The 23995-nt window shown below is 38.4% G+C and overlaps 2 protein-coding genes across 6 annotated transcripts; one reads left to right on the plus strand and one right to left on the minus strand.

Annotated features, from left to right (window-relative positions):
• Window positions 1-660: 660 nt before the first annotated feature.
• On the minus strand, window positions 661-11862 carry bmb (brambleberry). 2 transcript variants are annotated; one of them, XM_028445097.1, is made up of 13 exons: window positions 11821-11862; window positions 10443-10669; window positions 9029-9157; window positions 8157-8342; window positions 6786-7008; window positions 6553-6669; window positions 5839-6018; window positions 4792-4998; window positions 4567-4717; window positions 2854-2915; window positions 2478-2578; window positions 1721-1842; window positions 661-822 (listed from the first exon to the last, which is right to left on the minus strand). In XM_028445097.1, the coding sequence occupies exons 2-13, from the start codon at window positions 10665-10667 to the stop codon at window positions 693-695; spliced, it is 1833 nt and encodes a 610-aa protein (XP_028300898.1). In that variant the 5' UTR covers window positions 10668-10669; window positions 11821-11862; the 3' UTR covers window positions 661-692. The 2 variants fall into 2 exon arrangements, with proteins under 2 accessions (XP_028300898.1, XP_028300899.1); XM_028445098.1 differs by lacking the exons at window positions 10443-10669; window positions 11821-11862 and adding an exon at window positions 10190-10233.
• A 1084-nt stretch (window positions 11863-12946) lies between these two features.
• On the plus strand, window positions 12947-18397 carry pycr3 (pyrroline-5-carboxylate reductase 3). Of its 4 annotated transcripts, none has more exons than XR_003673904.1 (8): window positions 12947-13182; window positions 14077-14210; window positions 14286-14350; window positions 14744-14923; window positions 14991-15203; window positions 16714-16806; window positions 17714-17973; window positions 18258-18397. XR_003673904.1 is itself a non-coding variant. In XM_028444586.1 (7 exons), the coding sequence occupies exons 2-7, from the start codon at window positions 14123-14125 to the stop codon at window positions 17915-17917; spliced, it is 843 nt and encodes a 280-aa protein (XP_028300387.1). In that variant the 5' UTR covers window positions 12947-13182; window positions 14077-14122; the 3' UTR covers window positions 17918-18088. The 4 variants fall into 4 exon arrangements, 2 of the variants coding, with proteins under 2 accessions (XP_028300387.1, XP_028300388.1); XR_003673905.1 differs by having other exon boundaries at window positions 18358-18372; XM_028444586.1 differs by lacking the exon at window positions 18258-18397 and having other exon boundaries at window positions 17714-18088.
• Window positions 18398-23995: the final 5598 nt, after the last annotated feature.

Below are 23995 nucleotides of genomic sequence, written 5' to 3' on the forward strand. Positions count from 1 at the left end.
TCCAACACGAGAACTTTCCTTTTTTCCTCTTCGCTCTGTCAGGAACAGACTTTCAAAGTCAAACCAGGGGAAAAAATGTCAAAGTCTCATTTTCTAATTTATTTCAATTCAATTTGTTTCAAAGTTAAGCGTGAGGAGCACAAGAGAATTTAGAGGAGGATCAATAATTGGTTCATTGGATCATTAATCCTTGGAAAAAAAATGCTCAGTTTTTAGAATACAGTATATGTTCCTGCAATTTACGTTATTAACCTGCAATGATATTTCTGCCGGGGAGGGGGCAGCCCAACCATATTATTAGAAAAAAACAAAACAAAAAAAACAGTTTTAAAAAAATGAATAAAAAAACTCTACATTAACTACATTAGGGACTGATATCTTTTACTTATTGCTTGTTAGATTTCTCACATATTTTGTATTTTATGTATAAGTAGAAGTGTTAACTAGGGCACAATAATGTTGAAATTGCCAATTTTCTTTCATAAAATCTGTGGCCCACTTCAGATCAAACTGCTCCGTATTTGGCCCCTGTTCTACAAGAACCACATGAAACAGATTAAAGCAAAAATGAATGAGAAAATCATTTATTGACCTAAGAACAAGGGTAACTAAAGTATAAAAACATTTAAAATACCTACACAGGCCACACTTACAGTACAATAGAATATGCAAAGGAAGGGAAAGGTGGAGCTTCAGGACTGGGTGTAGGAGGAATGGCCTCCCTCATGGACTCTGCAGAACTCCTGTCCCAGTACGGCTCTTTTCTTACAGGCTTTGCCCGTTTTAGTCGTTCCGTTGCAGAGGTGACGAGCTGATAGAGAGCTGCAGAAGAAGATATGGACAGTTATAGTCCTGAAACACTCCACAGGCGTCCTGTTTGCTCCCAGGGGAGACTTCAGTTGGATCTGCAGCAGCTAGATGTCTTCAAGAAACTAAGAATATTTTTGGAACAATTTGAGCACTTTTTCTGCAATTACACCAAACTCACCATATTTTAACCAATTTTCATAATTTTTTCTTGCCATAGTTTTGATCCTTTTAATGCATGACATATATACTTATACTTATAAACCCTTTCCACCTAATGTTACATATGTTGACCTATTATTGTCATTTTTAACCTCTTCACCATATTTCATGATTATTTTTGCCAATTTTACCACATTCACTATTTGCCAGTTTAAACCAATTGTTCCTACTTTTAAAATTACATTTCCCCAACCCCCCCTCGCCCCATTTATGCCCTTTTTTAGCCAATATTTATACTTAACCTTATTTAACACTTTGTCCATTCTTGCACACTAATTTGCAACTTTTAACCAATTTCTGTGGTTTTTAAAATCCCATTTCACCACCTTTTCCACCATTTTTGGTCACTTTTACCCCATTTTTATTTCTGATTAAAACAAGGATTTCTATCTTTGAGATTACTATATACGATGGCACAAATAATAAACATATGGATATTATTCAGATGAATAAATAAATGTGGTTATCAGAGATTCATAGAACAATGGACCATCATTTTACTGACTTTATGGATGGACCCCAAAAATCTCTCTCCTTTATTTCCCCTTATAGATGGTCCTGTCTCCACATGACTGTTCTTCAATGTTCATGTCTGTGTTCAACCACCTTCAGCTACAGTGGGGGTCCCTGCTCTCTAGGACCTTTATTTTGTGGGTCGAGGGCTGAAAAAGTTGAGAACCACTGCTCTAACCTGTTGCTGACAGTTGACGGCGTAGGACTCGCACTTCGAGAGTCCGTCAGCAGATGACGAGTGTCGTTGAGTCCGTCCATTAGCGTCCCCAGGTTCCTCAGAGGGATGTCATCCATCATGGACTAAACGTACAAGATTTAAGAAGACGTTACTTTGATGATATAAAATAAAAAAACACCCGCGATTGTTGTCGTGTTTTGACGTTTTCCTGCCAGAGAACTGTTAAAAATTAAGACTTCATAAAAATTACATTTCTCTGTTCTCTCAGGGTTCTTACCAGGAATTTTTCACAGCGTAGGGGATTCGTGAGAATTTTGTAAATTCATAACCCTCTGACGACTGCTTTTTTTTGAAGTAAAGCTAAAGTTTTTATTAAATTTTTGTTGCAGCATACTTTAAAGCCAAAATTATTATTTTTTTAATTGGTGAATGTAGTTGGAAAATGACTCATGCTTGGTATAGGTCCTTCACTAATTAATACTCAGACATAACAGAAATAACATTTGATTGAAAAAAAACAGATTCCAAAACTTGCTTTTCAACTTTAAATGAGGTATTATGTCCAGCCCAGGGGGTTGAAACACAGCGTCAGGGGCCCCTATGCTCAACAGCGCTAGCTAAAACCCTGATTTTTTTTTTTTTTTAAAGCTTTAGAACAAGATTTAAAAGCTACTAAATGCCACAATCTGATTGATCCTGTTTAGTAAAGCATGGAACAGTCGTGTATTTCCTACTGACAAAAAAGTAATTCACACACAGCAGCAACAGCCAGCGATGGTTTGAATCTGGGATCTGAGATCATCAGTGAACCACTTCCAGACATGAGTCTGGACTCTGGTGCTGATACGCACAGCTCACCTGAACACAGAAAGACAATAATAATACTTTTATACAAATCAATGAAATATACCAGTTTAGATATGTTATGAGTGACAAGCAACCATTATTATAAATCCACTAATAAAAAACATTATTACTCATTAATGGAAATCCACTCCAACTGCTGCTGGTTTCTGTCGAATGATAACTGGATGTGTCTGTTAGAAGCCTTACACGTGAATAATTAAATAAAAACACTTCATAGAGAGAAGCTACAGTTTGCAATAATAATAATAAATCAGTGCACACGTTACCTGATAAAAAGCTGTCACGGTTCAATACATCGGTTTCTTCGCCGATTATGTCATTTTTATTCCTGAGAAAAAATAAATTAAAGCAGATATTAAACATTTCAAACGTTCTGTCAATGCCCTCCCATGTGTGCATAGGTGGGAACAAAATGTATTCAAACATGTTAATCATTAAGTTTATTCACCTGAAGTAAAAACTATTCAATGTCTCAAAAAAAAAAAATCACATACCCATAACAAATAGTGTTTTTCAAAGATTCTACATGACATACATTGTCTTTTGTTAGACATAAGTAGGATCCTTGAAATTTTGGAAATATATGATAGAGTGACAATAAATCATGTTTTAAATACAGAAATCTGTAGTCCACCTGAAAATAACCGAGAGATTTCCATCAAATATAAAGCCAATTCTCAATAGGGAAGGCTACAAAGGCAGAAATAACTGAACCAATGCATTGACAAAAACTGCAGCAAGTTTAGTAATAATAATAAACATAAGGCCAAAGATACAATGTTTCTGTAAAAAAAGTTCAGGTAGAACCCCACTGAGCCACAACTGTGCCAATTATATCCACAAGTTTGGGAAAAAAATGTGTAATTAATATTTTAGTCAAATTGATCCCAATGATTTTTAGTCTTATTTTTGACCAATAGATGTTGCAGTTTGGGTTGAAATAAACATTCATTTTTATCCAAGTTTCTGCTGTGCCATGTGTAACGCTATTTTTCGTTCCACTCTTTAATGGCGTTACGCATGGGTGTTATTCAGCAATGATTTGACCAATCAGAATGTTTGACACTGTGTTGCAAAGCTCAGAGCCTGTAGAAACTGGCGATGTCAAACACTATGGGAGTGGCTTTAGCCCTGGCCAATCAGAGCTGGAAAAACGAGGGACCGACCACGTTGTGCGTGCAATTTTCTTGGCTGTGAAGTGCTCAGATGTGTGTAATAGTGGTATTTATCTGACGACAAGAATTGGATTATCGAAATATAGAGTTTTATGCACATTGGAGCAACTTTTGATTAGAAACAACAAAGGTAAGGCACAATTTGTCATTATTGCTGACTTTTGCTGCTGTGTGTTTTCTGATTTCATAGCGTTTTGGTACATAACATACCCGACTTGTATATCAGTGGATCAGTTCGGCCTGTAGTTTCACGTAGTGCAATAGAGCTCTGAGTATATTTCGTGAAGCATAGGACTGAACAAGGCTAAACTGTCGACTTTTCCCTCTTTGCACACAATGAGCTGGTGTGTGTGCTGTGAATGTGGGCTGGCTACAGTTTTAGCTTCTATAGTTTCTTAGGATTACAGAGAGGTATAGAATGTGTGATTTCATTCATTCTTTACAACATTTAAACCTGTGAGAGGCACAGAGGCTGGAGCTGCCCCCGCCGGCGGGTCCGTTGAAGACGAAATGATGAACTTGAGTTTTCATGTGAAAGCGGCTAAAGTCTGTAGCTTCACCGTTGCTTCCATTAGGCCAGAAAACTCAAAGGTTCTGATCATCAGGAAGTGAATGATCAAAGTCACCTTTTTATACTGGTTGATGCATCGTTTCTGGGTGTTTCTGTCTCTGACTTTCTATCATTCATGAGTCATGACTGAATAAATGTCACAATATTGCGACTTTAGTATTTGAAGAATTGAAATAAAAGGCTTTAGAGGAGTGGAGCTGATTGGCTGCCTCCATGAGTCACATGCTCCTCACCTACATGGAGTGGAAGATACTGGATACGAGTGATGGACTGACACCAGCTTTTTCTGTGGCGTTACGACGCCGCACGCTGCAAGGGGGAGTGGCCTTGTCTGCTTTGTCCTGAGCTGAAGCCCCGCCCACAGCTGCCTCACAAACCAATAACCTGCAGACATGAGGTTGGAACATGAGGAAGAAGCTCACCCACGCACTGAAGATGCTCGTGGGTTTAGTCTGTACCCATGGTGGCCGTGAGCAGCAGCACGCTGAGGCTGGAGAGGTCCAGCGCCGCCTGTTGGTGAATCTCAGCCACTGCGTTCAGGGTCACGGTGAGCAGCAGAGTGGCCCTGGAGAAGGCCGGGAACCGCAGGAAGGTCAGCAGGACCGCACACGTCACAAAGTAGCTTGTGTGTACGATGCAAGTCCACGTGGCTGCCAGACTCAAACCTGGGTGAAGAATCCACAACAAACACGAGAAACTGATTTAATAAAATCCAAAATAATAAGAGCAAGAATTTACTAACACACACACACACCAGTTTAATTTAGTTTTTAAATGTTTGATTCATTATGAAATATGACATTACTTGTCTTGTTCCATTAGTTCAGTGATTCTCAAACTGTTTGCCATCGACCCCCAAAATAATCCTGACAAATAAATTTTCAAATTTAATGAACTAACACCATATTTCACAATAAAACAAAAATCTTAAAACTAAATTAAAGTAATCACCGACATGAAAAACAATTTTAAAAGTGTTAGTTAATGCTTAATAGTTAATTAGTCAAAAATACAGAAAATAAAGAAACATTGTTCGCAATATGTGGCAAAACGCTTAAGAAAACCTAAAAAGAAATAATTTTTTGTCTTTTTAAATCATGATTTATGCACTTTCTTAGTTCCACGTTACATTTAGTTCTGTTCATATCTAATGCAGTCTAATAATTTAATGCTCTTCATTTCTTCTACATGTTTAGGTTCTTATTGTTACTTTATTTGTATGTAGGAGTTTTGTTTAGTGTTATTAATCTCAGAAATAAAACATTTGACATGAAATCAAAAGTTTGTCATGCCACACACTGAGAATCACTGCGTTAGTTCAATAAATTTGAAAATGTCTTATTTGTCACGATTCTTTGTGGGTCAATGGACGCAGGTGGAGCTTGAAAGTTAACTTCTTTCAAAGTGGGGAACACCCAAAAATGTTTGAGAACCACTGGTCTAGGCTGTTTCTGTTTTTCCTTCTCTTTGCACATGTTTATGTGGTAAAATAACGTGTGATTCACCTGCCCAGCCCAGGTATCCCTGGATCACGTGCAGCCTCTCCTCCAGTCGGCCCTGTAGGTTGTCCAGGAAGTGCAACACGACCCCCAGCGTGTTGTTCATGCGCTCCAGTTTAACCATCAGGTCAGCGTAGTACTGGGAGGTCTGGTCCTGGTACTGAAGGAACTCCGACATGCTGTGATCTGATGGGCCGACATGTGAGCTCAGGACGACGGGAAATATGGGGCGCCAATTGTAGAGTTGTGCATGCTACAATAAACATTTAGCAACAAACCAAATACATTTCTTTTAATGTTAACTTTTGACCAGATTTACAGCAATATTTGCGAAATTTGTGATATTTCTTTTCTCGTAAAAATATGTCAATGCTAATATGCAAATTCACCAGAAGTACCAAAATAAAAGCTCATTCTGGTGAACTTGCATATTAGCTAAATATTTAGTTTGACCCATGACATTTAAATTTAACATTTAGGTTTAGATTTAATACTTAGATTTATCCTTTTGGTTTAGAGTTAACATTTAGATTGAATATATAAGATTTAGATTTGACATTGACAAATATCACAAATATTGCTGAAAGTCTGGTCGAAGGTACAAATGAGGTTTGTTGCTAAATTTTTGCAAAAACTTCCTGTATATTTTAACATGCGCAATTTTACAATTGGCGCTCCATAGAAGTGTGGTTTTAAGAATCCTGGGATAAATCCACTCACCGATCTTGTGGTAAATGTCCTGAGCTTGGTGTCTGACGGCGGTGAGGTCGTGTACGATGGCGTCGTGGCTCTGCTGCACCTCAGAGCCGTGAACCTGCACCGTCTCACTCACGTTCTCTGAGAGATGAAGGAGGAACCGACATTAGACCCATATCCGGACCACATCAGAATAAAGGTGGTGGAACACTCGCTAACAGGACTAAGCTAACACACGAGTCAGCAGTGTGACTCACCCATCCTCTGTGTGATGCCCTGGATGAGCTGAGCCACCAGCTGCTGTCCAGAGGCGATCAGAGCCTTCTCCTGGCTCAGACGTTGCAGGTTCTCCGTCAGAGAGTTCTCCATGTGCTGCTGTCCTTTACTGAGCTGATCCTGCTGAGCCCTCAGCGCTCCGTGTCCGTCCAGCAGCCGCTGCAGCGACGCCGCCGTTAGCTCCTTCAGCTCCAGCTGGCCTTCCTGTAGGGAAACAAAGGGTGTCTCAATATTCCCTCCTATCTCCTTTCCTATTCACTGTTCCTTCAGCCACTGGATGTGTTTAAGTGGCGGCCATGACAAGGAGCGTTCCAATTCTCTAAGAGCAAAGGAAAGGAGGCTAAATGCTTCCTTTATAACCATCCTTTACCAAAGGAGACCACATAATGCTGACCCACAATTCATTGCGGCCACATTTAATAACAATAATAATGGCTTTATATAACACTTTTTTCGAGGAGACTCAAAGCGCGTTACAGAAACCAATATTCATTCACACCAGTCACTCACATAGTCATACCAGTGGTGGCTGCCATTTCGCACCTACAGCCCCTCAAAATGGGTAAAGTGCCTTGCCCAAAGACACAACAACAATGACTCGGACAGAGTGGGATTCGAACCCCCCAACCCTTCGGTTAGTAGATGTCCACTCTACCACTGAGCCACGGTCGCCCTATTTAAAGGGACCCACTCATCAGTGTGTTCACGGAAACTCATGAAGACTGAAAAGGAACAAAGATTATATAAGTTACCAATGCAATAATATGTCTTTATGTAAAACGAACACAGTAAAATGAATGTTTTGTGCTGCGTATTCACAGTTTCCATTTACCGTTACCGTCATAAACAACATTTTTACCCACATTATGTTTTATTCAACATATTTCATACAACCAAGAATGCTTTGTGCAGTTGTACATGTCTATAATGTTATACAGGCCAATATCTTGCATACATTTATTTTGGATTAATGTGTGTGAAATATGTGTTTCACTTTTTGTTCCTCTTTTCCTTTCATTTACATTCAAACCTTGTGATTTTTGAGATTATACAAGTGGTTAGAGCCACAGATAGTGTTAGAAATGTGCTTTTAGTCCATTTTCAGAAATGTGTAGTTTTTTCACCACGGCAGACGTCACCAACCTTCACCTCCATCAGATTATTAGGTCACCTAGTGGAAGTGTGTCTGATTGTCAAAACAACATGACGGCTTTTCTCTAAATCCTTTAGGAAGTCTCCTAAGTCCTAACACTTTTCCTTAACCCCGTGATGTCATCCATGAGGTTAAGGAAAGGTGGAAAGGAGACGGGAGGAAATATTCCACGGAGCAACTCTTCAGGCTCCAGCTCTACCTTCAGGTCGTTCATGGCGTCCAGCTGGCTGGTGGCGGTGGAGATGAGGGCGTTGACCGTGTGCTCCGCTCGGCGTCGGAACAGCTGCTGGCGAGTGGCGTAGCAGACGGAGCGCGCTCTGTTGCTGACGATGTGGTAGGAGTTCCACGTGTCTGGATCCATGTCTGATGTACAGTCTCTGATGGTCTGACAGAAAAACCACAGAAAAAACGTGTCAACTCACGTTTTTGACCAAAGACGCTCCCAACAATCTGGAACTCAGCGTGATTGGTTAATCAGGAATGTTCATGAGAAGCAGCCAATCACATTTACTACTTCCATAGAAACAAACCTACGCCAGCGCTGTTGAGCATAGGGGCCCTTACGCTGTGTTTCAACCAGCGTAGGGGGCTTTTCTGTTCTTTTCTTTAAAATCGGTAGCGTCATAATTGTTGCACAATTGGACACAAAAGGGACTTCCAGGCGTGCATGAGTTGTTTGTTTTAACTCTTTAATCTGCATTAGCCAGAAATAAAGCCTTAAAATGACTAAATGTACAGTACAGCCCCAGGAAATAGGACCTCATTCTCCAAGACAGAGCATAAAGTAGTGCACTGGTGAACAAATGTATCAGTTTAATAATGGGGTTATACAGTATTCTATGAAAGGGAAACCAAAAAAGTGATATCAGTAATAACGTGGGCTTTTTTTTCAATTTCATTTTATTTGGTTTAATTTGTTTTAATAATCTGTTTAGATCTATTATTAAGTTAATATAATAATAAAACACCATGGCCCTCATTTATCAATTCATTCGTGACAGAGGGACTTTAAAAGCCTCGATTGGAGCGGCTTTTATAACATTTGTGTTAATATTAATCATCGTTTCTCACCATTTCCTCTGAGCAGGGGTAAGTGGGACGTCCCTCGATCGCAGCCTGACAGTTAAACAGCTCCACGCCGAGTTTGGCCAACTTCTCCTCAGTCAGACTCTCACAGCTCGACTTCAGACGAGCCACAACCTGGAAGAACCAAACACTTCGTTTTAAATGATCCCTTTACATCAGGGGTGTCGAACTCATTTTAGTTCAGGGACCAAATATGGACCAGTTTGATATCAAGTGGGCCACAGATTTTAGGTAGGAAAAAAGGACAATTTTAACATCAATTTTTGAGTAATTTTGAAATAAATTTCAAGATTTGTGGAAAAATTGAGGGTTCTTTCCACAATTTTTAATTAAAAATAACTGCCTTCATGTGATTTACAGGGTTCCCACACTTCTTTCACAATGATTTTACAAAACTTTTCAAAAATATTTTACAAAATTTCCATGACTTAGTTCTGAATCGCCAAGATCTTGTTTGCGTTTCCTGGTTTTTGGCGTACGCCAGCTGAAGTGATCTTACTTCCGCACAGCTTCATAAATGGGGCGGAGAGTGAATATAGTGTGAACTTGTGATTCCCGCTCAATTATGCTGCCAGTATGCAGCACTTTCACTTTGAGATAATGAATCATATCTTTGGGGTTTAACACATTTTAAACATTAAAATAAAACATATTTCCAAAACAGTTCAAATATTCCATGACTTTTCAAGACTGGAAAATCGTTATTTCAAATTCCATAACTTCTCCAGGAATTTCATGACTGTGGCGACCCTGGATATAAACAAAAGAAAACTGAAAGACTAAGAAGAAAATATTGCAGCATATCTACAACTGGATTTTTTTTTGGTGATTTAAACAGAAATTCATGTTATCTGTCATTTTTCCTGTCTCCTGCGGGCCCGATTGGATGCTCTAAAAGGCCGGATTGAGCCCCAGGGCCTTGAGTTTGAAACATGTGGTTTATATAATTTTGTGCCTTCTGTCATTATTAGTCATGTTTAGTCATGTCTGAGATTTTTCTGAATTTTTTACTCGTAAATTGTGATTTCTGAGCGTTCTGGAAAGCAGCGTAAGCACTTCAACATTTGATGGTTAATTATGAGGTAGAAGCGGGCAGATGTTTTGCTGACTCATACAGATGTTTTGCTGACTCATACAGATGTTCACCCTGTAATGGCAGCTGTCCATCGGGCTCAGCTCCAGATGTTTGGCCTCAGACAGAAACTTCAACATTTGATGGTTAATTATGAGGTAGAAGCGGGCAGACGTTTTGCTGACTCATACAGATGTTTTGCTGACTCATACAGATGTTTGGCTGACTCATACAGATGTTTGGCTGACTCATACAGATGTTTGACTGACTCATACAGATGTTTGACTGACTCATACAGATGTTTGGCTGACTCATACAGATGTTCACCCTGTAATGGCAGCTGTCCATCGGGCTCAGTTCCAGATGTTTGGCCTCAGACAGAAACTTCTCATCAGCCGTCGTCATCTCAAACTGAGCCGCCTTCATCAGAGGAGGCGTGGCTTCCACCTGAGGAGGGGGCGGAGCCTCAGTCCCTCTCAGCCACTCAAACAGCCCCCCCACTGTGTGACACTGACAGGACAGGGTGAGGAAGACGAGCAGCAGAGGAGCCATACCTGGAAGTAACACAAACACACTTATAATCACACAATATATTTTGCCTGTTTCGATATATTTTTATTTTATAGCTTTTTTTTGTATCACAATATTATGTGGCTTTCACTACTTCTGAGAACAGCATTAAATATTACAGTTAGATGGATTTCTGAGTGCGTTCTAAGTTCTAACCCAGCCCTTTCCCTAAACAAGCAACACTACAGAACTCACTCACACATGCTGTCCCTTACAGAAGAAATGGCACATATTGTTCCTTAATAAATGTGTCTGTGTGGCACTTTTCATCAGCAAACTTAACCAATAAATCTCTTTCTAGTAAGACTTTGAGTTAAAAATATCGATATTTATATCGTATCTCGCCATTTTGAGAAAAAATTATTGAGATACAAGTGTTGGTCCATATCGCCCATCCCTAATCACATGTGTTAATAAATATTTGTTAAAACATGACTGCACTGATGTCTGTAGATGACTGGATGCAAATATTTACAAAAGTCCATTATTATTATTATTATTATTATTATTATTATTATTATTTCTTTCAACTACAAAGACTGAAACTTAGACATTTAAACATATGTGTTTAATTTAATCCGAATATTATTTGAACAGATGCACTTTTAAATTAAAACTAAAGCTTCAACATAAGCCAAAGTGAAAGAGATAAATAATTTTTTTTTAAAAAACCCTGTATTGTCACTAGATGGCGCCAAAGTGCCTTAAATGAACCGATTACCTTTAAATTAAATGAAGAAAATGTAATGTTAAAGATTTTGTCGATATTATAAACCTAATGAAAATGAGGGGATAAGCAGAATAATTAAGAAGAAAAGCCAAATAGTTGCTATTTATATTTAAAGGATGATGAACTGAGACCACTGGGCTTGTCCAGGCATGTCCACATTCTGTCTGCACTGATACAAATATACTCATATTTACAAAAAACAACCTTTCTGAAGCCACGGAGAGGTTTTCATGTCATATTTAAACACTTGGTTGCATTTAAAACCAATCTGCATTAGCATATTAATCTTTAGACGCGATTCATTATATCATAAGACCAACATTTGACGGGATTCTTTGCACAACTGTTGAAATATGGGATGTTATTATGAAATGAAATGAGTTTAATTAATGAATATAAACTTACCTGTGCAAGAAGCTGTCACGTGCACGGCACACAGCTGATTTAATGATGATATTTTCAGACCACGCCCTCCTCCTGACGTACTGTGACGTATGGGGTGCCACTTTTATGTTACTTTTGACCAGATTTACAGCAATGTTTGTGAAATTTGTAATATTTTTTTTTTCTCGAAAAAATATAATGTCAGGGTTCAATCAAAATAAAAAAATATTAAATCCCACGTGACTCTGAAATAGGATAAAGTAGGTGTGAAAATGGATGAATGAGAAATATTAAATCTAAATATTAATGTTAAATCTAAATTGTAAATTTAAATGTTAAATCTAAATTGTAAATTTAAATGTTAAATCTAAATTGTAAATTTAAATGTTAAATCTAAATTGTAAATTTAAATGTTAAATACACAGTTCTAGTTTTACATGTTAAATATACATGATAAACCTAAAGCTATGTTTCATGGTAAATCTAAATGTTAAGGGTAAAACTAAATATTTAGCTAATGTACAAATTCACCGGAAGTACCAACATAAAAGCTCATTCCAGTAAATTTGCATATTAGCTAAATATTTAGTTTCCCCAATGACATTTAGATTTTACAAAGCTCCAAACATAACATGGTGAAGACTTTTTTTTTTATTTTTTCTGTGGCCATGAAATACTAATTTGTGGCCACAAATTATTATTATTTTTTTCAACCATGTTATGCCTGGGGTTTAATTAGTAAGATTGAACATTTAGATTTGTATTTAACATGTATATTTATACTTCACATTTAGATTGAATTTTTATTTTTATTTAACACTTAAACTTTACATATTATATATTATTATATATTATTATTGTACTTTATTTTATTTTTTAAATGTACGTTTTTAAAGTGAGAACTCATATTGTCCTTTTCACACTCGAAAACAACTCTTGTCTTGTCAATATTAATAATACATTTTATTTATAAGCGTTTTTCAAAAACTCTTTACAGTTGTTAAAACAATTACACAAGTTAAAAAAGAAAAGAAAAGAAAAACAATAATAAAGTTAATCCAGAGTGTGAAAAGGCTTGTTGTTAATAATGAAACGTGTCCTCCGGACCTGAAGGGGGCAGTAAAGTGTAATAATGCATTAAGCGTGGCTTTTTTGTGTGTGATAGTTTCCACCTGGTGTGTTTTAATAATTTTAGTTTAATCTTAAATACCTGTTTATTGGTTTATTGTTTACACTGGGACGGGTTTTGTAACGTTACATCCAATGGCTGTTAAAAAACACGGACTCGATCTTTGATTTTTTTTTTTTTTTTATGTGTCATTTTGTAGTTTTATCAGCAGCTGAAGATTCTACAAACATCACGTGACCTTTCACTGTTTTCCAGTGAGTATTTATTCACATTATGTCAAACATTTCGTCAGGTTTTCTGTTAAGAATTGAGGAAAAAGAAAAAACTAAGCGTGCTGATGGTGTAGTGAAGAATCTGGTGACTATGGTCACCGATGGTTAACCCGGAAGCGTTTGTTGTTGGTAAGCAACCTCTGAACATTTCAACAGTAATATCTTAGATTTAGAGTTGTTTTTACATAGATTTTGGGTTTTAGAGTGAATTTTTTACTTTTAGTTTACATTTAATAAGATAAACCCAAAGTTATTTTGGTCAATTTAAATGTCTAATGATATTATTTAACTGGTATTAGTCCCAATTAAAGTTATAGTAAAAAAATAAATAAATACCGCTACTAGTTATTTAATCAGTAATTATCAGTTTTTTGGGTAATATTTTGATAGTTAGGTTAAAATTCAAATAATACTGGGAGGAATTAGCCAGATGCCTTCAAGAAACTAAAAATATTTTTTTAACAGTTTGCTTATTTTTACCATTTTTCTACAACTACACCAAACTTGCTATGTTACCTATTTTCATCACTTTTTTTGCCATATTTTTGCTTATTTTAATACATTTTTGCTACATTACTCACATTTGTGACACTTCTACATCACATTTCAATGACTATTCTGCACATTATTACCACTTTTAAGACGTTTCCAGCACTTATAAACCCTTTCCACCATTTCCACCTAATGTTGGAACCATAATAACAAAAATAAGCAATATCACAGTGCCAGTACTATTGGAACAGTTTGGTGTTATTTTCACTCACTTTCTGACTTTAATCCTCCTGCATCTGATCATTAATGTTCATATTTACTTCTGTTGTTGTTGTTGTTGTGCTGCCCTTTGATTGGGTTCCTTTTGTTTCCTTTGATGATCAGTTAAAGATAATAAAGCTTCTCCTGGGAACAAATCTCTCGTCTGAAAATGGACTCGGGGGACGTGACACAGCTAAAGATCGGCTTCATCGGAGCAGGAAACATGGCGTTCGGCATCGCTAAGGGAATCCTGTCGTGTGAGTGCAGCTGAACATTAAACACATGTTGGAGTGAAAGGTTTTTTTGGTTTTCAATCAGAGGTGTGTTTGTAGGGAAAGTTCCTGCTGGGAATCTGAAAGTGAGCGCACCGTCTGACACAAACCTGCAACGCTTTCAGGTAATCCTCCTCCTCCTCTATTCTTTCTTATGACATCGTTCCATGTCATTACACAAATGGCCCACGCACCGGCCTAAAATAAATCTGAAATTTTAAAAGGCACACTGTAAATTTTTAATTAGATCTGATGAATAGTTTTTGAGATATGGACAATTTAGTGAAATGGGGATGTGTCGATTTTCGCACTAACTTATTTTTCTTCCATTTTCATCTTCACAAAGGGATTTTGTAATTGACATGAAAATGACCATGCCCTCCTCATGACGTACCTGAGACGTATGTGGCACCGGTTTTATGTTCATTTTGACCAGATTTACACAAATCTCGTAAAAATAACACTACCTGTATGAGCTTTAAACGCATGTTCAGCTGCTGTTTACTTCCTGTTTCCAGGAAGTGGGCGTGGCTGTGACTCACTCCAACGTGGAGGCGGTCTGTGGGTCTGACGTGGTCTTTGTGGCAGTGAAACCTCACCTGGTTCCTGTGGTTCTCAGTGAGGTCTTTGGGTCCGTCACGAAGGATCAGATGATTGTTTCTGTAGCAGCTGGAGTAACGTTAGCAACGCTGGAGGAGGTGAACCCACGCTGATACCTTACCTGGTTCTCTTTAGCTCTAGACATCACTCTGACTCCTCCCTCAGCTTCTTCCAGAGGCCTCGGTCGCCGTCCGGCTGATGCCCAACCTGCCGTGCGTGGTCCAGGAGGGGGCGCTGCTGTTCTCTTTGGGGTCCAAAGCTAAGCGTGAGCACAGCGTGCTGCTACGCTCTCTGCTGCAGGGCTGTGGTTTAGTGGAGGAGGGGCCGGAGGCCTGGATCGACGTCCACACGGGCTCCAGCGGCAGCGGCGTGGCTTTTGTGAGTCTTTATTTATCACCGAACGAGTCGTTGGTGGTTTTTCCGTCACTTTGTGTCAAACTATAAATATGTTTGGAAGAGTTTGTAATTCCGTTAGGTTGATTTTGTCTTCTTTTTTATTCATATGTTACGGTTTTGTTTATTCAGACAACTTGTTTCGACTGCAGCTGCCAGTCTTTGAGTTTGTAATTCCAGTTTATTTGTCGTCTTTTCTGTCATTTTGTGTATTTTTCTGTGTTGCGTGTTTTTGGAACCTTTTTGTGTTTCTATTATTACTTTTACTACATTTTGTACATTTTTCTGTGATTTTATTAATTTATGGAATCGTCTTGTATTTTGTTGACGTGTGTGTCATTTTGTCTGTTGTTGGAGTTATTGTATGTGTTGTATTATGTTTTATATTGCTTCCAACTTCTTGAATTACAATTTTTTTGTGGGGGCCGCACAAACCTGGACCAATGGCCGCATGTGGCCCCTGGGCTGCTGGTTGCCTATGTGTGTGTGAGTATCTGAGGACTTAAATCTAAAATTTATTGTGACAAATAAAGCTCAATATGTCTCTCTTATTGATAAGGTGAAAGTTGCATAATTTTTTTTAATAATATATATATCATATTTATATACAGTGTGTATGTATAAATATATATCTTTACTGTAATTCTGTTCCAGATATTTAATAATATTCAAGAAATTCATTTTGTATAAAAAAAAAGAGACAAAATTAACTCGAATTACTACGCGGTAGTCAAGGACACGTCAAAGCGATCAGCAGATGCCTGTGAAGAAGACTGGCTGTTGACAGTCGAAAGCAGACAGACGTGTCTCATCTCACGCTACGTTATCTCACGTGTTTTTCAGCGTTAGATATCTACATAAAAGAAATAGGAAATTAATAACAATAGCTAATGAAGCGCATGTTTGTTACAATTTGTTAATAATGATAATAAATAGACATGTCCTGTATTCTCAAGGCGAATACATATTTGGCAACTCAAAAAAACTGGCAGAAAATAACAACCTGTGTCTGGATTTGTTGACAAGTTTGTTCTTTTAACTAATTAAATTGAAAGTAATAATGCAGGAAAAACAGAAGACTGACCTTGACCTTAAATATGACCTTGAGTGAAGTTCATGGTCACACATTGAAAGGAAATGTTGTTCAATGGTACCGGTCTGAGCACTGGATCTCAAATTGTGGCCAAGTTATGGGGAAAAAAAAGTATTTTTTTTTTTTTTTTTTTTTTTTTTTTTTGTGAAGTTATGAACTTTGACCCCTACAGATCTTTTTACTGGTAGGTCGTTCAACTTTGGTCCTTCAAAATAGAACGCTCCACTTCAGATGAGCTTTTCATAAATGTAAGCATCAAACTTGTACGATAAATATCTGTAGAGATATGGAGAGTTTTGTTTTTTGACACTTGACACGACCTTGACATTTTGGCCCCAAAAAAGGCCAACTGCATCATCAGTTACGTGTGTGTGCGTGTGTGCGTGTGTGTGTTCTCTGCAGGTTTACCTGTTTGCTGAAGCTCTGGCTGAAGGATCCGTTAAGATGGGAATGCCCAGTGCTCTGGCTCATAGTTTAGCTGCTCAGACGGTTCTGGTGAGTTTTTCACCTGTGATTTCAAGTTCTACCAACTAATAATAATATAAATAGTACTATCATTTTCATATGATCACATTCAACATTTATTTTTATTACTCTTAAAGTAATATTGTGTATTTATACGGCTGGAATTGTGCGACAAGGCTTATTGGTGCTTCGTCACACATAAGGTGTACATTTAGGACATCCTCAGGTCTCAGAATGAGGCATCAGGAAAACCGCTGTCATTTATCAGACCAAACATACTCATGACTCAGCAAAACCTCGGTCAGATGTCACTTGGCTTCAAAATAAAAGTTGTCAAACTCAGTGACCTCAGTCCGTAAAACACGCCATGGAACTGGAAGTTCACACGACTATTCTTTTCATTTATTTTTTAAAAGTCAAGCTATATCAACATATTATTTGATTAATGTTGTTTCTTGTGGTGTGGATGGTGATGACAAAAAAGGTGGCGTAGAAAACGTCTTCGGGACAAGTGACTTGTAAATAATATGCTTTAATACACATCATTAATAAATACACAATTAAATGAAACATTGATATATCTTAACCGTTAAGCATAAATACAAAATAACTGCTTTCTACTTACTCTCGTATCTTAAACAGCACATATTGATGACATCATGTGTATTTCTGATTTCTTAAAAATACGCCATGTCGACGTGTTTTAATGCACATGTTTTATTTTGAAGCCTGAGGCGGTTTAATCTGACAGTGCTTGGTCACTCTGACACCTGAAGATGTGCTAGAATGTACATTGTTCATGGCTCCTCCCACATCAAGTCATTTTTGTTTATTTACTTTTATAAAATTCCCACAGACTTTGTGTTTTAATGTCTGAATGTGAACGTTCACGTTTCAGAAAGTGAAGCAGTCATACATGTTTCCTAATGTGCTGCAGGGCGCTGGGCGGCTGCTGAGGGATTCTGGGAAACACCCGGCTCAGCTCCGCTCTGAGGTGTGCACGCCCGGAGGAACGACCATCTACGGCCTGCACACGCTGGAGAGGGGCGGAGTCAGAGCGGCCACCATCAGCGCCGTGGAGTCGGCCACAGACAGAGCGCGGGAACTTGGCCTGAAGTCAGCCACAGCGAAAAGGAATTAAGCATTTATCAGCTGAACTGACTCATCCTAACGTCTTACACTGCTTCACCAGTGAACGTATGAACGTATTCATTTATCTGCTTGTGATCAAGTAATGACTGTAGTTATAACTGTTGTTATAATCTGGCCTGAAACTTTAATTAGCAAAGATTAAAAGCTGTTGTGTAAATGTTTGCTGTCTCACAGACTTTTCGTAAGTTTTGTGTAATTTTTTTTTAATGAAGCTTTTGCATAAAATGAAATCAGAATCAGAAAGGATTTTCTTCACCAGGTACAATTTAGAACAGTACAAGGAATTAAAGGCGTAGACAAAATAAACCTTTGCTCTCTCTCTGATACAGTCACATGTTGTATGGTGACCTTGGTAGGTCTGGTCGTGAAGGGACATGTGACACCAGGGGAAACAACCATGGCCAATGAGTTTAACCACTTCTACACTAGGTTTGACTTGGCCTGCTCCGCCCCCACTGCGGCCGCCTCCTGCCCTCCTGGGTACTTCACCGTGGATGACGTGAGGGTGGAGCTAAGAAGAGCGTGTCCTGGCAAATCGGTGGGACCTGATGGTGTAACACCAAGGCTTCTGAAGGACTGTGCTGCAGAGCTGGTGGTGCCTCTGCAGGTGCTCTTCACTGGAATCATTGTAACGGGCACTGGTGACCAGCATTGGAGCCCCTCAAGCCCTTTACTTTTCTTTTCTCATTGTACACTTCTGACTTCGCCCATAGGTCTGCATCATGCAGAAACAGATGATACTGCTGTGGTGGGGTGTGTGAAGGGAGGAGAATAGGAGGAGAATAGGAGGGGCATCTCTGACTTCACAGCAAAAACCAAGGAGATGATTGTGGACTTTAGCAGGTGGAAACCTCATCATCTACTGGTTCAAATTTGAAAGGGCACTGAGATGGTCACCACATATGAATATCTGGGTGTCCACCTGGACCACAAACTGGACTGGTCAGTGCATGCTAATGCTAATGCAGCCTACAGGAAGGGACGGAGCAGACTCTTCCTCCTAAGAAGACTTCGATCTTTTGATGTCTGTCCTGAGATGCTGTACGTCTTCTACCAGGCAGTAGTTGTAAGTGCTGTGTTTTTAGCTGTTGTGTGCTGGGGGACAGTGGAACGGCCTGGGAGGGCAACTGGCTGGACAAGCTGGTTTGTATGTGCGTGTCAGTGATGGGGAGGGGTGTGTGCTCTGTTGGAGAACTGGTGGAGAGTAGGATGATGAGCTTGAGGTAGTCCATCCTCAGTAACAGCAGTCACCCCAACACGACAGAGAAAAGCAGCCGCAGTGACAGAATCCTGTCCGTGTGCAGCAGGACTGACAGGTTCAGGAGCTGCATAAGACTAGACAATGGGTCCTGCTAATGTGCACTTTTATTTACTTATGTATTTGACTATGTGTGACACACTGTTTGCTACTGGGCCCTTGAATCTCCTCTTCTGGGGATGAATAAAGTATTTATCTCTCACAAACAATTGCACAAATTTACTCTAAATTACACAAACATAGGTAACAAAATCAATAATTTTTTAAGTGAATTGAACTGATATTGAAAACTAGGGCACAATGACGTTAAAATGGTTCTTTTTTTTCCCGCCTAAAATCTGCTATTCACGAGATCAAACTGTTGACAGTCAAAAACATGTCAGTAGATCAAAGTTAATTTCCTGAACAACAGTCGTCTGAATAAATAAAACCATAACATATGAGCTACAGGTAGTTTGATTTAACTGGTTTAAATGCGTTTCAATAACCCGGTGAAATATAATGACTATCAATCAATAGTGTAAATGTGGTTCTCCCACATGTGTAGAAGTTGTTGGTGAACCTGTTGCTCCTCCCTTTTGGAACACGAATCAAACTGGTTTTGCTAGACAAGGGTGTTCACTGTTAATTATAAATGTCTCACAGTCTTTTCCTTCAACCGGATCAGAGCCGTAAATGTTGTTTATGTGTTTTCATTGTTTTGTATATTTTTTTTTTTTGTCATTTTGTGTATTTTCCTGTTGTTTTGCATCATTTTGGAACTGTTTTTGTGTTTCTGTTACATTTTGTGCATTTTTTGTGGTTTTATTAATTAAAGTCCTGAGACTCTGAGTTTGGTTGAGACCTTCCCAAGTACTCCTGGTAATTCATGCCAACCCTGCAGAATGATCCCTGGTCCTCCGAGATCAGCACGGTCTTGGAACAGCTCTAGTCCATCTCAGGTAATAGTCCAAGGGACTAAAACATTTCTGGTTAATGTCCTAAAAAACATTTTGTTCATAATTTGGGATGAACATGTGTAAACTGAGGGATTTTTTAAATTACATTACATAAACGTCAACTTCTGTGTGTGTGTGATTCAGTTTCAGATGTAAAGAAACCCAACTACGGCACAAGGAGAACATGCAAACTCTACACAAAGATAGTTAAGACCATGTGTCTGCTTACCTACTATGACCTGGTGTAGGAGGTAAGCAGGAATATCTTGGCCCAGAATGATGCTGAACAACTAATCAATGCATTTGTTACATCTAGACTAGATTATTATAACTATCTACTGTCAGGATGTCCCAATAACTCACTAAAAAGTTTCCAGCTAATTCAGAATGCTGCAGACAGATTATTAACAGGTACAAACACGAGGGAGCATGTTTCTCCAGTATTGGCTTCCTATTAAATTTAGAATAAAGTTTAAATTCTCCTGTTAACATACAAAGCTCTCTATGATCAAGCTCCTGCATATCTTAATGACTCGTTAGTGCCCTATCGTCTGGGCAGTTCACTCCATTCTCAGTTTGCTGGTCTTCTGGAAGTCTCTAAAGATTCTAGAAGTAATAATGCATCAGTTTTATATAGCGCTTTATCATAGACACTCAACGTCGCTTTACAGAATTCAGGCATTATTCTGTCACTCCACACTTAATGGTGGTAAACTACTATTGTAGCCACAGCTGCCCTGGGGCAGACTGACGGAAGCGAGGCTGCCATAGTGCGCCATCGGCCCCTCCGACCACCACCGACACTCACTCACACACTACAGTCATACTAGGCAATGTAGGTGAAGTGCCTTGCCCAAGGGCACAATGACAGATACCACTGGGTGACTACCACCCCACTGTGGCACCTGGAATTCTCAGTGGTCTACCATCCAACTACTAACCAGGCCCAGACCTGCTTAGCTTCCGAGATCTAACGGGAACAGGAGAGCGTTCTGCTACCAGGCTCCTCGCCTTTGGAACCAGCTCCCAGTTTTAGTATGGGAGGCTGCTACTCTCTCCACCTTTAAGGCTAAACTCAAAACCTACTTATTTGCTAAAGTGTATACCGTATAATAGCATAAACCCAAAGGGGGGGACTTCATCTGTAACGGTCTCATTTACAGACCATGGAGTCGCCATTAGCATAATCGCTAGCTTCATCAATCTACAGGAATAGATTTGTCGCCTTTGTAATAAGTGCTGACTAGGCCACTGGGAGTGAGGCCCGAGGCCATGCAGGCAGACCTGCTAATAGTGTAGCATGTTTTTCTGCAGTCAGTGTCTTCTCCTCGTCCTTCTCTCTCTGCTCTGTTTCAGGTGTCGTGAAGCTGATGTCAGTTCCTGATCTGTGGTTCACAGCTCAACTAGTCTGAGACATTCTGATGTTCTATCTCTCTATCCTGTTCTGTTGGTCCTTCTGTCCACTAACCCCAACCAGTCCACGCAGATGGCTGCCACCTCTGAACCTGGTTCTAACGGAGATTTATTTTTGTTGAAGGGAGTTGTTTCTTCCCACTAACGCTAATACAGAGACGAAGAAATGATAAAGTACACAGAAGATTTAATACGAAACTAAAAAATTATACAAACATGCATCCTGTTATTGCAGAAATAAATATCTTTCACAATAATGCAGTTTGTGTTGCACTTCATATTCTCTCAGATCTTAGCCAGAATGAAACCTATTCCCGACCATGTTAGTCGTTCAGTTACCATGGTGATTTACCCCGGAAAGAACTTAACCAGCATCGTAGTACAGCACACACGGAATAAATCCCAGGCCTAAAATGATTCATAACTGAAAATAACACAGGAGAAAATATATGCAACAAAAATAAAACAACAAAAGCTACCAAAAACAATGCCCATAATGACTCTAATGACAAACAAAAACTAAAATGAGAGTAAAATACAAAACAAATGACAGAAATGGACAAAACAAGAATACACATAACAAAAACCAACCGGCCCCTACTGTTGTAGCTAAAATAGACCAGGCTAAAGGAGCCATTCCATTTGTATATTCTGTTTCAAAAACAAATGTAAAGTGTGGTTATTTTGTTTTACTGATTTAAAACTAAAAAATAAAATAAAAAAACAGGTATGGATTTTAGAATTTAAATATTTGTGAAATATTGTTAATGTGATATATAGATATTTACGGGGAAATTCTTAGACGAGAGCTACATGTTGTAGCTCATTTAGTTCAGGGGCCAAATACAGATAAGTTTCATCTCAAGTTGGCCACAGATTTTAAAACGGGAAAACGAGTAATTTTAACATTATTGTGCCTCAGTTTACTGTTTTTGTATAAAATATGTAAGAAACCGACAATATCCAAGCATAAAGTGACAAATATAAGTCCCAACAGTATCGTCACTATAAATTTTGTGATTTTGTGACCAATTTCTATTTAAGGGGAATATTCTGTAATCATTTGAGGAAAATTTAAGGATTTTGTAAGAATTAAAATTTTGACAAAGTTTGACGTTAAAAATAACAAGAAAAATGCATAAAATGACTACAAAAATACACAAAATAAAAACAAAATGACTCCACAAAAATGCATCGTGGGAGAGATATGTTGTAGCTTAACTGTTTTTTTTTTTTTTTTTGTTCTCATCTTTTTGTATTTTCGTTTGTTTTTGGATATTCGGATTTTTAAAATACATTCTTGATAATTGTTCCTTGTTGGTTCCCGTAACAAAGCATTAATGATTCATTATAAGTCCCCTCCCCCAACATTTAAACATCCTTCCTCCTCCTCCTCCTCCTTCTTGTCATTTACACGCGTTTCATCCTCGGCCTCGGACCGATACACACGCACTGACTGACGGACACAGACAGCAGTAAGTACCGCTACGGCCCGGCGGAACCGGGGAAGGCTTTTAAACGACGTGTCGGTGACAGAAAGCAGGAGTGTTGAGCGGCTCAGTCACAACAGCTCCCCGGCTCAGGCAGCCTAGCAACCGGCTAGCGCTAAGTCACGCCTGTCGCGGTCGCGGATCTACTGGTTGTCGTGTTAACCGATGATCGACCTGCTGTTTGATTTTGACTAATTTAGCAAGGGAGATAATTCATAAAAACGTTTTTACTTCATTACTTTAAATATATCACACATGTAAAGACGTTTTTTTCTTTTTAAAAAATGCATTTTTTTTCAAGGTTCAAGGTAAGAAATTGTAAAATTTTATTGTATTTTTCGAATTATTAAAAAAAAAAAAACTAGGTGTCAAATTTAATTTGTTAATGACTTACCCTCCTTATAACATTGTAAACCTCTTAAAAAAAAATAAAATAGAAACCTTAAGCTATGTAACTTTCATTATAATTTGATTTCTATTGCACATTAAAATATTTAGCTACCTGGCCTAAACTAATTTTCTACCATTTAATATTTAATTTGTCTAAATAAAAAGTGTATCTCAAAATAAATGTTATTTATGTATATTTCAGGTTATGTTTTACTTTGAAGTGGAATGTCAACAAATAAGAATGAATAAATCATTAATTAAAAAATCTAGCCCAGTTTTATTTTAAAAATCAATGTTACAGCTGAATAATGTATCCACATTTTGTTTTTGTAATAATAGTAATCATTTTAAATGTTAATGGAAGAGCCATCCGGAAATGAGTCACCAATTGCTTGGAAAGCCACGTGTTCCGCTGCACCTCCTTCAATGACAGCTGGCGGTGTTTGGCTGATGTGTTAAAAGCTTCCCTGTCGCCGTTAGACAGTGAAGGCGTGTATTTCTTTTTGTTTGATTCGCTATTATTGTCATATTTTATGTGTTTAATGAGATTCAAAGGCTAATGCTAATGTTAGCGGGGC

The sequence above is a fragment of the Gouania willdenowi genome, chromosome 4 (genome assembly GCF_900634775.1).
Source record: "Gouania willdenowi chromosome 4, fGouWil2.1, whole genome shotgun sequence".
Lineage (NCBI taxonomy): Eukaryota > Metazoa > Chordata > Actinopteri > Blenniiformes > Gobiesocidae > Gouania > Gouania willdenowi.